Here is a 13,545-nt window from a genome sequence, read left to right as displayed (position 1 = left end):
GGCAACGTCGCTCGGGTTCTCTCACGGCACGGCATGCTTTGTGGTGGAGTGAACGAGACCGCAGGAAGCGGGTGGACGACGCACCCGCCCGTTTGTGGGTGGTGTGAGCGAGAGGGCACGAACCGAATCTCCCGAAGAGAGATAACCCGTTCTTCGGGCCTCGTTCGGGCTCGCGTTCGGTTGCACGCACGCCCGTTCGGTTCGCCATCGGTTGCACCAACACCACGAGGCAGACCGTGCCAGCAGAGCTCGAGCGGTCGAACCGTCGCCTTCCGTGAATTAGTAGCCAAGCGAGAAGCGACTTAGCGAGAAGTGTAGTAAAAGCGGTGCCGCAGCTAGTGAGGACTCAGAGAATTCAGCCAGCGTCTTACGAACTCTGTGTGACGAGCAACAGCAGCAGAACCAAACTCCCAGACCAGAAATAATGCACCCAAACACAGCATCATCGCTTCAAACTGCCCAACGACGGTGTCCGAGTTTAGTAGCGTGCGGAAAGGAACACACTTCCTAGTACAAGTCCCTCGACTGGTGACTTCCTCAAACAAAACAGTCGTCGTCGTCGTCTGTCGTCCGTCGTGTAGTGTGTGTTGTGATCGGTTAATTTGTCTGGAGCGTTCGCTCCAGTAAGTAAAAGGTGAAAAATATGGAAATCGATTTTTCCCCGGCGGCGGCGGGTGTGTTTCGCGAATTTTGAACCCACTTTTCGGCCGGTGGTGGTGTTTTCCGGCGTGAGCGGTGGTGAAGGACTCCATCCTCGGTTTTTTTTCATTTGGTGCGTTTGTGTGAATTGTGCTGGTCTGACGACGATTACGGACGTCGAGTCACAATTCGATTGACGCGATTCTGATTTCGATGTTCACGTCCGTCGCTTGTTGGGTCCACACGGGGTGGGTTTGGTGGAGCAGCAAAGAGCAGAGCCCTGCTCCTGTTGCTGCAAAAAGGAAGTGATCGAAGAAGGCCGGGACAGCGGATTGCTTTGAAACGTGTTTTCGGTGGTGATTCGGTTGGATTTGTATTTTGCTGCTTTTTTTTTGTTGCAGAATTAAATCCCAACGATTACCCCTCCCGGACTCGGTCGGTCGCCTGGTCGGTCAGTCGGTGGGTCGGTGTGCCCCGTTCTCTGTCAAATCGCAGTGAACAACAGAGCGGCGAAGTCGTAAAGTGCAACAGTTCGTCCGGCGGCGTAGTCGCCATCGATTTTTGCGAGCGACTTCATGTGTTTCGAGCTGCACGTGGGGAACGCCATTCGTGGCCGTGGTTTTGGAAAGAGCTTCGCGCAGTTGCAGTTTGCAGACTTCCTGTAAATCGCAACTTTTCCTGGTCGTTATTTTTTGGGGGAAATTTTTTTTTTAATTTTTTGCCCCCCTTTTCCAACCGTAACTTAGAGCACTCTTTCGATCGATCGCGATTTAACTGCCAATCGATCGGATCGGAGCCGTGTTTTGAATAATAGAGAACACACTTTGTGCAACACTTTATCGATTTTTTAATGGTCGCGACCCAGTACGTGATTTGAACAAAAGAAAACGAAAAGGCGAACATTTAGCTGTGACTCTGGCGTGTGGAACGAACTCTCGATAGCAATGCACTTCCAACACGTTCCCACATCCTGGATGGGATGCCGGACGGGGACGATAATCGTGTGGAGGGTTGAGAATTTGAAATTTTCGAAAAGAATTTCCAAACCACCGCCAGTGCCCCGGAACCGGAAGTGTTTTTAAGCCGGCTGAAAGTGAAAAAAAAAACAGTTTAGTGATTTGAGGTGCAATCGAGGGACAAACACATTGCCTGGCTCTACAAGTGGCGCAGAGTGTGTAAAGAAGTAGAAGCCCCTCACCACAGAGACAGACAGACAAACAAACGTGTGAAGTGGAAGAATCGGCCTCGTGGTATCGGCCATCGGGTGGTCAATCAGTAGCAAACGGAGAGTTTTCTGGATTTTGTTGTTGTTGTTGGTGGAAGGTGTTGTTACTCTGTGAAGCCGAGCCGCGAGAAGCAGCAGTTCGTTCGATTTGCAACGAAAATAGCTCTCGACTGCGGCGCCCATGAATGCAGTTCCTGCGACCGTTGGCTAGCAACCGCCGCCCGTCGCCGCCAACTGCTGCTGTGCTGGTGCACCATCATCCTGGGAGTGACCGTGTTTGTGTGGCCGCGTGTGTGCGAGGATTTTGTATTATCAGAAGAAGTGTGTGATGTGTGTGCGCGCGCGAGTGTCTCGTTTTTCTCTCTTTTCCCATATTCGGCGGTGGGGCTTTCGGGGGGCTTCTACGCAAAACGAGACACGAAACAGGCGGAAAAATAAAGCCACCCCACCCCGGGCATTGATGATTGGCGTGATAAACCTGGCGTCATTCGCCGCGCGGTGTAGGAGTGCCTGCGATAGACTTGTGCAGCGTGCCGCGGCGGGGTCGTCGTACCGTGACTTGCACACCTTCAAAGTGCATTTGGTGCATCTTGGTGTGTTCGTCGTCGTCGTCGGGCCAATCGTTAAATGTGTTTTCGTTTTCCCATTTGCTTTTTTCCTCCCTACATTTAGGATTGCATTGATAACAGCGACAAGTGACAACAAGAGTGTTGAACAAGTGTGTGACACGTGTGCGTGCGCGTCTGTGTGTGCGAGAAAGTGAGACGGGGTGGAACCGTAGAAATAATCGGTAAAAGTGACGCACAAAAAAAAAAACAAAACATCAACGCCAAAAAGGTCCGGGTCTCACGAAAAGAAGCCCCCAACACATACACTATCTCTCTCTCGTTTTAGAGGGGCTTGTGCGAATGTGCCGGGAAAATGGTATTAACTGGCTCCGTCTGGCGTCGTCGATACCAAGTCGTAGTGTTAGTTGGAGGTCTAGTGGTGGCAGCAAGCTGCGACACAATCACGAGTAGTCCACCAGGCCAGACCAGGGGTGAAATCCGTAGCCGGGGCAGTAGCATCCTTTGATTGCATTCTGCATCGACCAAAAAAGGAAAAATAAAGTACAGCATCCATCATCCCCCGTGCGGTTGTGCGCCGTGTATGTGTCCCACGCGCGTGTGTGCGTGTGTGTCGCGTTGTCGTTCTGGAAAGGAAGTGAAAAATATTAGAGAAGGAATTGTTTGATTTGATTTGAGTTTCGCTTTTTGGAGTCCTCGGTCGGTCGGTCGGTCGGTCGGTCGGTTTCCTCTTTTCGTCTCCTCCGAAAACGAAAGGCAAACGCAGTAACCCGCGTGGAGTGTGTGGTTTTATTTTGAGTGTCAGTTGAGTAGTTAGTTCTTGGTGTGCATCGCGACGGCCGTGCGTGTGTGCGTCTCTGCCCTTAGTTAGAAGGGGGCAGTGAGTATAGTGAAGAAAGAAGAAGAGAAGAAAAAAGAAAAAGTGTATTAGTACCAAGATCCTAGTGGAGAAGCAGCAGCAGCAGCAGCAGTGATGATACCACAGCACAATCAGGTGATCAGCAGCGCGCTGTCTCAGGGCGAGGTGGTGATGGATACGCAGCAACAACAGCAGCAACAGCAGCAACAGCAGCAGCAGTCGGTGTACATGACGGTCGGTGGTGGTGCAGCTGCTGGCGGCAGTCCAACACCTCCACCACTGCTGCCGCCCCTGTTCGGCTCGCAGATGGTGGATAAGAACTCCAGCACCCCCTACACCGATGCAACGCAGGTGAGTGAACTCTCTCTGTTTTTCTCTGACCAGATGACGCGCGCGACAGTCGAGATCGATCAGTCAGTGGTGTGTCCGCGTGTGTGTGTATTTTCACTAGAGGGCAAAAAAAAAACAGAGTAAGCAGTGCATCTGCAACCCGCGTACTGCGTCGCTCGTGTTGCGTGCGTGTGTGTGTGTGCCGTGGTTAGACCGTTTTCCTAAAAGATATTTTTGGCCACCGAATCTCGCGAATATATTGGTTAGAGAGGGGGTAGGAGGTCGTGTGCGACGACGACGATGGAAGAGTGATAAGCCGATTGACGAGGGACGGTGTGTGCGTGTGTGTGTGTCCGTGTGTGTTTGTTTGTTGCACGGTCGCTGTTGTTATCAGTGGCTAGCAATTCTCACGTAGACTGTTTGGTGTCAACCACCACCACCACCACCACAGTCCGCTTTCCACGCCCCGGGCTTCTTGTAATCGCGCCCATCCCAGCATGCCTGGGAAAACGGATGGATCTTGTTTGTGTTTTGGTGGAAGGAAAGGTCTTTAAAGATTAGCAGCAGCAGCAGCAGCAGGCTTTGCTTTTCTTTGCTATAATCGTCATGTAATGAGACCGATCAGCAATCTATCGCTCGCTAGATGCGATGCTTGTTGCTTGTTGCAAATCAACAAATCTCATGATCTCTGCAATATGAGATGTGTGCAATCGTTGTGCAATGATGCGTTACGAATATTACAAAACTTTACGAAGCTAGCTAGCGAGCGCATGATGGCGTCATCAGCATTTATGTGCGGTCATTGGAGGACACGTTTAATCAAGCCGATTGCCCGGCACTTTGGACATTGGAAGTGATTAAACGGGGGTTCTCTGTCTCACTGTCTGCCGTTGCTTTTAATTTAAAAGAAAACCTTAAAAAACACATGCGTCCAAAGGAAAGATACGAGCACGTGTGTGGCGTCGTCGTCGTCGTCGTCGCGTTTCTTGAAAGGACACACTTCTATCTCTCGTGGTGGTGGTGTGGTGGGCTTTTGGGCCCAGGGAGAAGATAAATCAAACACTGCCCAAAACACTGATGGCTCATAAATTCGTTTCCCCGCCGCTCCAGCCAGCCAGGCCGTGGTCAGGGATAGAGAAGGAAAAACCTTCGTCACCTTTCCACCACCATTTCTGCACGAAGCAGAACGTCTTTCGTTTTGCTGGTTGCTTCTTTGGTTTCCCCCCTCCGTGTGTGTGTGTGTGTGTCTGTGGTCATTGATCGTTTTGTCACAGATTTTCCGGCTCCACGAGCCCGGACACGAGAGAGATGACCCTTCACCCCGAAAGTCGACAACGACAACGACGACGACGACGACGACGACGACGATCTCTTCCATCCTTCTTGTTTGTCGTTGTCCTCGTCCTTTATGGTCCGGGAATCGATGCCCATAATTTATATCGTCTAGATTAAAACATAAATTTCCATATTATCTGGCTCTGCGTGTTTTTCGCATTTGTTTTTCGTCGTGGTGGTGGCAGCGACATTCCTTCTCCTCCGCCTCCTTCGACCAGATGTTCGCTTTTGCGATTTTCCAGTGCGATGGATGTCGGTCGGTTGGTTGTTGGTCTGCTTTTCGTTTGACCGAACTTTTGGGCGGCCAACAGCATGGGAGACAGACAGACCAGACACAGGCGCAGAGGGGGGAAAGATGATTTTTGTTGGTTGGAAAGTTGTTGGAGACATCTTCTCTTTAAGGTGTGTCTCCTTTTCTACTTGGTTTGTTTCAGTTTCAGTTTCGATGCTCTCCAGAATTCTCGAGGAATTCTTCTTCTGGTCCCTTCATGGTCAATGAGTTAGAGGCAAAGAGAGGCGCTCTGTCGCTCGAAGAAGAAAGCAATTGTGCCATTCGAATGAAACAAACACTTTTCATCCCCAAAAACTTCTTGGCACTTCTTGTTGGGGGGGGAGGGGATATCCCAAGAAATGCAAATTACCTTCCAGCTGCTGCTCTGCAGAATGTTTGCCAAAAACCGTTTTTGTTTCCTTAACCACATCTCGCCTTTTCCACCAAGTGTGTGCGGAGTGCGTAAGACGACGACGACGGTGGCCACGACGGTGTGTCGCGGATTTAGTGCCGGTAAAAAACCAACCAAAAAAAGGCGCCCCAAAAATACCCTTGAACCAAAAATAGAACCCAGAGCGCGCGCGATAGATAGTATGAATTATTAAAACCGAATTAAGGATGATGTATTTTCTGTGGCGCGGCGCGACGCGACGCGACGCTTGGTTTCGTCGGTTTTTGGTGTTGGAATTTTGCGTCCACCGTGTCCGAGAGCCACACAAGAAGACTGGCTGTCCCTTCTACTCCTCTCGAGGCATTCGTCTTTTTAGCGTTGGGTTTTTTTTTTCGCTCCACCCCCGTAGTAGTACACTTCTCTGTCTATCTCTCGTTAGCTCTTTTTGCTATTTTATCATTACCCGGCTGGGTCACGGTTGTTTGCTGAAGCGGCGCCACGGATAGGTTGTTGTTGTCGTAGGCACCAGTCGCTGAGCGCTGGCGGGGAAAACTGGGATTTTTCCCTTTCGCTGAAGAGGAAACGCCGGAAGCACGCAGCGGGCCACCGATGCCACCACCGCCGCCTAAATGGCGCGCAAAGTGTTGAAGAAGTGTTAATTGCTTGATAAATAGGAGATCGTTTACGAGACCCGAGACCCGAGAGAGGCTCGCAATCTGAGGGCCAGATTGTGCCAAAATTATGCAAGAAGAGAACCGCCAGCCTTCGAGCATTTCCGTTCTGATGGACGGTTTCTTGGAAGAGGAGAAGGAGGTGCGTGGTGTGTGGTTCTTCTCCATTTTTTTTTTGCTAACCAGCGTCCGACTTTTGGCCATATTTGGCCAGTTTTTTTTGCTAGCCACTCCATTTTCCAACCCCCCTCCCCTTCTTCTGATGATGGAAAAGGTGACGAAAAGTGTGGCCAAAAGCTAGCGACGAAAACACGACACCCGGGATGGATTGTGTGATTTTTCGTTTTCGTTTTTCCTTTTTTGGGGGGGTCGTTGGTGACTCGTTATGGTGGGTGGTGGAGAGGCGTCAATCTCCTCTTCATCGGCGACGACGACGACGAGCCTCCGGATTGAAGAGAGTAGAGTAGACGGACCGTGAGAGGTGCCAAAACCTTCTGCGCTGCTACAGCACCACCATAATGGATTGTGTGTTCCGTGTTTTAATCCTATTTATGTGTTTAGCAGAATGTTTGCGGCATGTTTTTTTCTCCCTTCTCTGCCCTGCGTGATTCGATTCGTGGTGCTGCTGGTGTATATGGTTGGTTGGTTGGCCTTTGAGCTATCGCCGATACCACCGACCGCATGAGTGATTGCGAGCGAACCGCTCATTCGCTTCGGTTCCGGTTTTTCGAAATGAAAAATCGATTCGCAACCGACACGTTGTGGTCGGTGTTGCATGAGGTGTGTTATGATAACACAGAATTAGAGATGGCCGATAGAGTGTCAATGGCGCGCGGAATGTTTCAAACGAACGGATTGTGCAAAAGAATAATGCACAAGCAACATATGTTGTTAGTGTACTGCTAGGCCTCTGCTACGTGACCTCTCGAGGGGAAGAAGCATGCAAAGCATTGATCATGACGAGCCCCCCTCCCTCTTGATGAATCATCAACCGTCATGTCGTCTTGTCGTCGATGCGAATGCGAGCGAAACTTCATTTCAGATGATTTTTTTTCCTCTCAATCCACCTCTCAACTGAAGGGGATCCGAAATCAGTGCTAATTAGCAAACACTCCCGCCCTGCCCGCCCTGCCCTGCGTCTCAGAAAAATCTGCCAAGAGGGCCACCGAGTGCCAGACGACGACGACCACGACGACGACGACGTGTCGAGAGACAAGTTTGTTTGTCCTTTGGTCGTGATTTAATCGTTGTTTGTTCTCTCACTCTTCTTGGTCAAGTCCCCGGGCACCAAGTGGCCAGTGGCCAGCGCTTTTATCGTATTCCTTCACTCGCTCCGTTGGTGGTGCATCGCGCGCTGTATTGTCAGTGTGCAACGGGATGGAGAAGAAATCGATCGATCGAGCCCGTTAAAGAGAGGAGATGCCTCTTCAGGCGACCACCACTACCAGCTTCGGGCTCAAGTAGTTTGTGTGTGGCGCACTTGTGGTGGGCACAGAATATGTGGAGCAATGGGAAGAAGAATTCCTCGTCGTAAAGGCGGAAAATATGATTCTGGGAATGAGATTAGCAATTTCTTATGCCATATGTACGTTTAGAACGGTCAAAATGAGGTAAATGAAGGAGCTATCGTGGGCTGAGAAAGGTTAAGATGAAAGAAACGTTCTAGACGGTTTATTTCCTGTTCTGTTAAAAAATTGCGCTGTTAAGAACTGCCAGAAATCTCTCTCGACACGTCGTCTACATAAGTACCATTGGAAAAATGTCAACCTAGAAAAATATAAAAAGCCAGAGCTGTTGCTTTTTCTTATGGTTCTTCAATTAGTTTTGAACCTGATCCCGTCTTTCTTAGGCTCCGAGCTAAAATAAAGATGGAATATCAAATAATAATCAGAATGTAGGTACGCTTTAGATGTTAAAATTGATAGAGCAGCAGCTTCAACGCAACACTACATCAATTAATTGATCATTTTTCAAAGATTTTTACAAATTTCATCTTTTCCAAACAGATAAGCTGTCTGTTCTCTATGGTTTCTGCCATTTTCTAGGCCTAAAATGTCACAGTGTAGACACTAGAAAATAACCACCATATATTGGCTTATATTCTTATCATCTGGACCTGTGGTTAGTCGACTCTGAGGCACTAATATGACCAAACTGATTTCTTTATAGTCTCAAGATTATTCAACATTGCTGTTAAAATCTGTATCAATTCCCAGCTATTGATTTCAAACGAATCATACTATAGCTTTTTCTATTAATAATCTACTAAAAAAAAGTTACTATCGTGCATCATTAATAACGCTTCAAACACTCGCCACTCGCCAGCCAATGAAGTTCTTTAATGAGTTTCTTTACTATGAAAGGTGCTATATCGTGGCTTCAGACACTTTAACTGAAGTGCTGTTTTGCTCAATCGTTAAGCCGGCTGCTGTCGATTGCCTTAAATTTGCTGCTTGAAGTTATCTATAGAACGATAAGTCTCTATGGGTTGTGTGCTGATGTAACCATCACCAAAGCGACTTGACACGGCGGGGTGGGCCTATCACTAACCGTCGCCGTCACCCGTGTGTACCAGGTTATCGTGAACAGCCGCCAGCACGTTGGAGAGGGCCTTTCAAGCCTTTGCCAGACGGGGCGGCTACACGACGTTGTTGGTCACCACTGGCCCGCGATGAGTCAACTATTGTACCGCGCGGTGCTGAGGTTACGTGGTGCTTCTCCCCAGCTTAGAACTGTCCAGTACCGTGTCTCTCTGTTGCTGTATGTGTGTCTATGCACTTCAGCACACAGTCCGCGTCCGGAATGATGTGACGCAAACCGGTGCACCGATGGAGGCAAACCTTCTCGTGGAAAGGGAAAGGTTAATTTCTCATGCGCGATCGTCTTTCGTCCGCGACTAACACACACACGGACACTATCGGTGGCCCCATTATAGGGTTGTTATCAAAGAAATTTCTGCATTCCTTTAACCCAGTGTCCAGTCCACGGCGAGGGGCACGTTTCTACGAAGGGGAGGATTGTAGAACACATTTCGGAACAGCCTAGAAAAGGTGTTCGATTGCCGTACTCGACACGCGGTCGCGAATTAAGGTCGCGTATGACCTCCTGTAGCCTCCACTCCCCCTCCCCACAAAACACCAAATCGAGAGCAGAGCCGCAACCGGCGTAACATCCTTTCGTTGTGTTGTTGAAGTTTTTGATTTCTTCTTCATCGTTTGCCGTAACACAATCCTCCGGAGTGACGCAAGTTTGTGAGGGGTGGTTCGTGGTGAGTAGCACACCTACAAAAAGGGTGGTAGGGCGGAGAAGGGCGAGAGGCCACTTCCGATACGCGGCCAGAGAGCACTCGCACAGAGTTTGTTTGGTTAAAAACGGACGCGCGAGGGTTGCACTTTACCTATTCCGCGCGTATAGTTGCGCGCCGTTGCATTCTAAATTTAGTCCACCCCGGGCCCGGTAATTAAAAATCGCCTAGTTATGGCCACGATGGGCACGTCGCCGGTCGCGCGGCGAGAATCGAAAAATAAATTCCATTTTTTGCGCTCGCCGCACCGCGCACCTTTCATGTCGTCGTTCAATGCGTCACAAGAAAAGGGGGGGGGAGGGGAGGTCTGTCTTCAATGTTTACATTGCCCTATACCGGCATGACAAAGAACTGACCACTTCAGTGTTGTTATCAAGTTCTGGTTTTTCTTTTCGGGGACAGTATCTCTAAGTAGCGCATCACTAGGAGACGGTTTTTTAATCGAATGCTTGTTAAAGAGGTTGTAAATCGGATTAAATATTATATTCTTGAAGCATTATCATGGAAGATACTTGTGTAGTTTATCTGCATGTTCTTGATATCTCGTAGAGTTGCCAAGATTACTGTATCAGGTATCGACAACGATAACGATATAGGTATTGTTTTAAATGCCGCAATTCTCTAGGTTAAAACATGTTTTGTTATAATGAATTATTCAACCATGCCGCTCATTTGTTCTTATGTTGCTAAAAATACCTAAAATTTATTAGTAACTCAAGGAAGGAATTTCAAAAAAAAACCTTAAGGCTTAAGGAATAAAAAAAACCTTCGAACGATGTAAAAAATATGCTACAGATACGTTGTTTGTGATTTTCTACTACAAACAATTGAAACAGATCAAAATATGAATGGTTATAAATGAGAAGAACATTATTGTCAGCAGATACATGTTAAAAGTAAAACATGGTTTGTTTTTTGAGAAAAACTACTCCTAATGAGCTATTACTGCACTACTAACTATTCTAACCGTTTTTTCTTCTGATTTAAGTACAAAATTCCGGAAATATTCCATAGAACTTGCCCCTAACTGGTTAGCAAACTGTAGAAGATCTTCCTCTTGATCCTCTTTGTCTTCCTGAGCAAGAGTTGAGACTGCATTAGTCTGCATTCAAATCCGATGAGTCAAAGATGATCGTCCTCTACACACACCATTCGTGCTCACGGAAGAAAGACACAGAGGTCTTGTCCTTCGGTCACCCTTTCTTTCTCACGCGCCACTCTCTCTCTGTGCCATCGGTATCGGTATCCTTCCGGTGGTGATCTCCTCTACCCCACGATGACCGGTTGGACCGGATTGTTTACACAACAAATCAACGATAATTTAGTTGCACTTAAGACCGTGTCGTGTCGTGCAGTGTCGTGTCTAAGGCGCCCTAGACCCCTATTCCGGTCCTAGTGCCATCATCGGAGAGTGGTGCGAGAGATGCGTGGTGGTGATGCTCCAATTTCACAGAAGCGGAGGGTTGACAAATGAAGGTTACACGCGCTTTGTATCTATCCAATGTCCACCATCACCACCTCCTAATCCAATTGCGTTCTCGCTGGGTCGCTACTGCAATTGCAACTGCATCGTTTCCCTTGTCTCTCTCTCTCTCTACCTTTTTCTTCACTCTCTTTCTCTCTTGCACACCGAGAAGCGAGAACGAAATTGCATCAAGTGCACTGTCACCATCGTCGTCGCCATCGTCGTCGTCGCCGCCGACTTCGATGGTCGTTTATTCAATATGATGTCGGTCACAATCTCGTTTTCGCTTCGCCATTTTGTGCCATTGCTCTACAACACAAGGTGCTAGACTCTGTGCGTAATTCGTTCTTCGTCTATTCACGCGCGTTGATGCGTAATTTTCATAAAGTTTTCCACGCGGCTCTCTCTATCATTCCTCAAAGAACTGTGGCGTGAATATTTGCTTCTGTTCGATGATGACGATGATCGTCATCATCATCGTCGTCGTCGTCACCATTGGCACAAGATTGTATCGCTTATTAAATCGCGGGGCTCGGGATGGATTTAAAGGTGGCCTTTTTAGTGCGCCACAGGTTCAGGTTGCCGCGAGGCGGTCTCCTTTTACCACCAACCACCCTCCCCACCTTCGATTCGATGATGGAATTTAATTAAATGATGAAATTTGAAAACTTTCCTGCCCATTTCCAGGGGGCCCAAGGAGTGGGAGGGTGGGTGGTCATCATTGGCATCATCCTCATGGCATGGGCGCGCAGAACGCGTGCGTTTGTAGTGGTTTTTACCGTGGGTGCGTGTCGCGGTCCTGGGGCTGCTAGGAGCACTTGCAGCAGGAAAATTAAAGTTTCCGCGTTCCCGATTTTAAATCTCACTTCCCCGCCCTCCCTCCCTCCTCCTTGTGGTGAACTCCTGGTGCCTCTGGTTGGATATAAAGTGCGAAACCACCAACCAACCATCCAGCCGGCTGAAGGAGTGTTGTTAGGTCGCGCCGGGGTTCTTTGGCGTGTTCTCTTAGGCTGCAAATAATGATTCTTCTATTTTCGGGTTAAACGCGCACACCAATCCGGCCATTTTCCGGCGTATTTCCGCCAGATTGTGTGGCTTCCCCGTTTCGCGCAATATTGGATTACGGACGGACGGAGCACGGGATGAGGCACGTCAATCGTGTTACTTTCGGGAGTGTATTTGTTAATTTTATTAGACCGAGTGAGAGAGACAGGCAGGCTGCTTTGGGGGGCAATGAAGTGGCGGAAAAGTATCGAAAGCTAAAAATATTAGACATTCCATTCACTTCCCCCCTCCAGCGGCCAAGCCTGGTGCGCTCGCGGGGCGAAGTTAATCCTTTTGCCTGGAGTGGAGGAGAATAGGATTCCCAAAGTGTACCACCGGCGGTCGTGGCCGCCATTGGCCGTTTTGGTAAAGGGATTATATGGGATATTGCCGGACGCTTAGGAAATCTGATGTCGTCTTCCCCGGTAGTTAACGTCAGGCGAAGACGTCGATTGGTATTGTCGCTCATCGAGTTTGTTAAATTTCAAGTATCGGTTTCTCGCTCCGCCTAAAGTCCCTCATACATGGGCATATTGTTTGTGATTTTTTACAGTTTTTTTTAAATGTTTGTCAAACAATTTGCTCGATAGTAGCCGCAACAAAATTGAACTCGACCGGAAACTTTGTTTGTTGTAGTAGGCGCAACAAATGTTAGTAGGCTGCCATCTATTAAAAGATTTTTTCCCAAACCCCTGAGCCTTTCAACTCCGCCGATTGTAAACGAAAAAACGAAAAACAATTTACCTTCGCGATCTGAACAAGAGCAGTAGGCGGCAGCAATTGTATGTTGGCCAACATGTTGTTTGACGAACAATTTGCCAATGTATGGGGGGCTTAATCCTGTGCTAAACTTCTAATCACAAGGAGAGAAAGATGCTGTGCATGGTGATGCTTTTCGAATTAAGCATCCAGAGCATCTTCGGTTTTTTGTTTTGCTTTAAAGTCTTTGTTGGACTGCTTATTTTTTCCAGTCATAGCTCCAGAGCTTTAAGCGTTCTTTTGGCTTCCCGAATCATCATCATTCTTCACTTCACGGTGGCCTCAGTCTCGCACCGTCCTCTTCCTTTATCGTCGTCGTATTAGATTACACTTTTCCGAAATTGAAATCCAGCCCATCTCCTTCTCCGTCTGACGAAGATGGCACGCGGGGGCCTTCGCTCCTAACGTGCTGTGAATGATAATAAACTAGCGGCAGGACAGGATGGAAATGGGTTTTCCCCGTTGTTTTCCTCAACGACACACACTCGTTCGCTCGCTCGTTGTTTCTTCATTATTTCGGTGGCTCCCCCCCACCCCTCGAAGGACACCGTTTACCACCGTGAAAATCTGCATTTGAAGGGGCAGCGAACAAGTTATGAGCCGGGAAGAAGTTATTGTTGGTTATGATTTGTACGTGTCCGACTTTTCGTCTCGTCTCGCATTTGCTTTTATTTAATTCCGCTTCC

General features: G+C 48.4%; 1 protein-coding gene across 2 annotated transcripts in view; it reads left to right on the top strand.

The window, feature by feature from the left end:
* Window positions 1-282: 282 nt before the first annotated feature.
* LOC125957039 (myb-like protein Q) overlaps window positions 283-13,545 on the top strand; it is a 139,204-nt gene continuing 125,941 nt past the window's right edge. The window contains exons 1-2 of one of the 2 annotated variants that reach the window (XM_049689408.1): window positions 283-623; window positions 2,537-3,640. In XM_049689408.1, the coding sequence (XP_049545365.1) occupies window positions 3,404-3,640 (237 nt within the window). In that variant the 5' untranslated portion in view covers window positions 283-623; window positions 2,537-3,403. Of the gene's footprint in view, window positions 635-2,536; window positions 3,641-13,545 lie in introns of both variants that reach the window. The other variant, XM_049689407.1, reaches the window with a different exon arrangement.

This window comes from Anopheles darlingi, chromosome 3, assembly GCF_943734745.1.
Source record: "Anopheles darlingi chromosome 3, idAnoDarlMG_H_01, whole genome shotgun sequence".
NCBI classification, from domain to species: Eukaryota; Metazoa; Arthropoda; class Insecta; order Diptera; family Culicidae; genus Anopheles; species Anopheles darlingi.
Note: the sequence above shows the minus strand (reverse complement) of the source record. Positions and strands in the feature narration are given on the sequence as shown.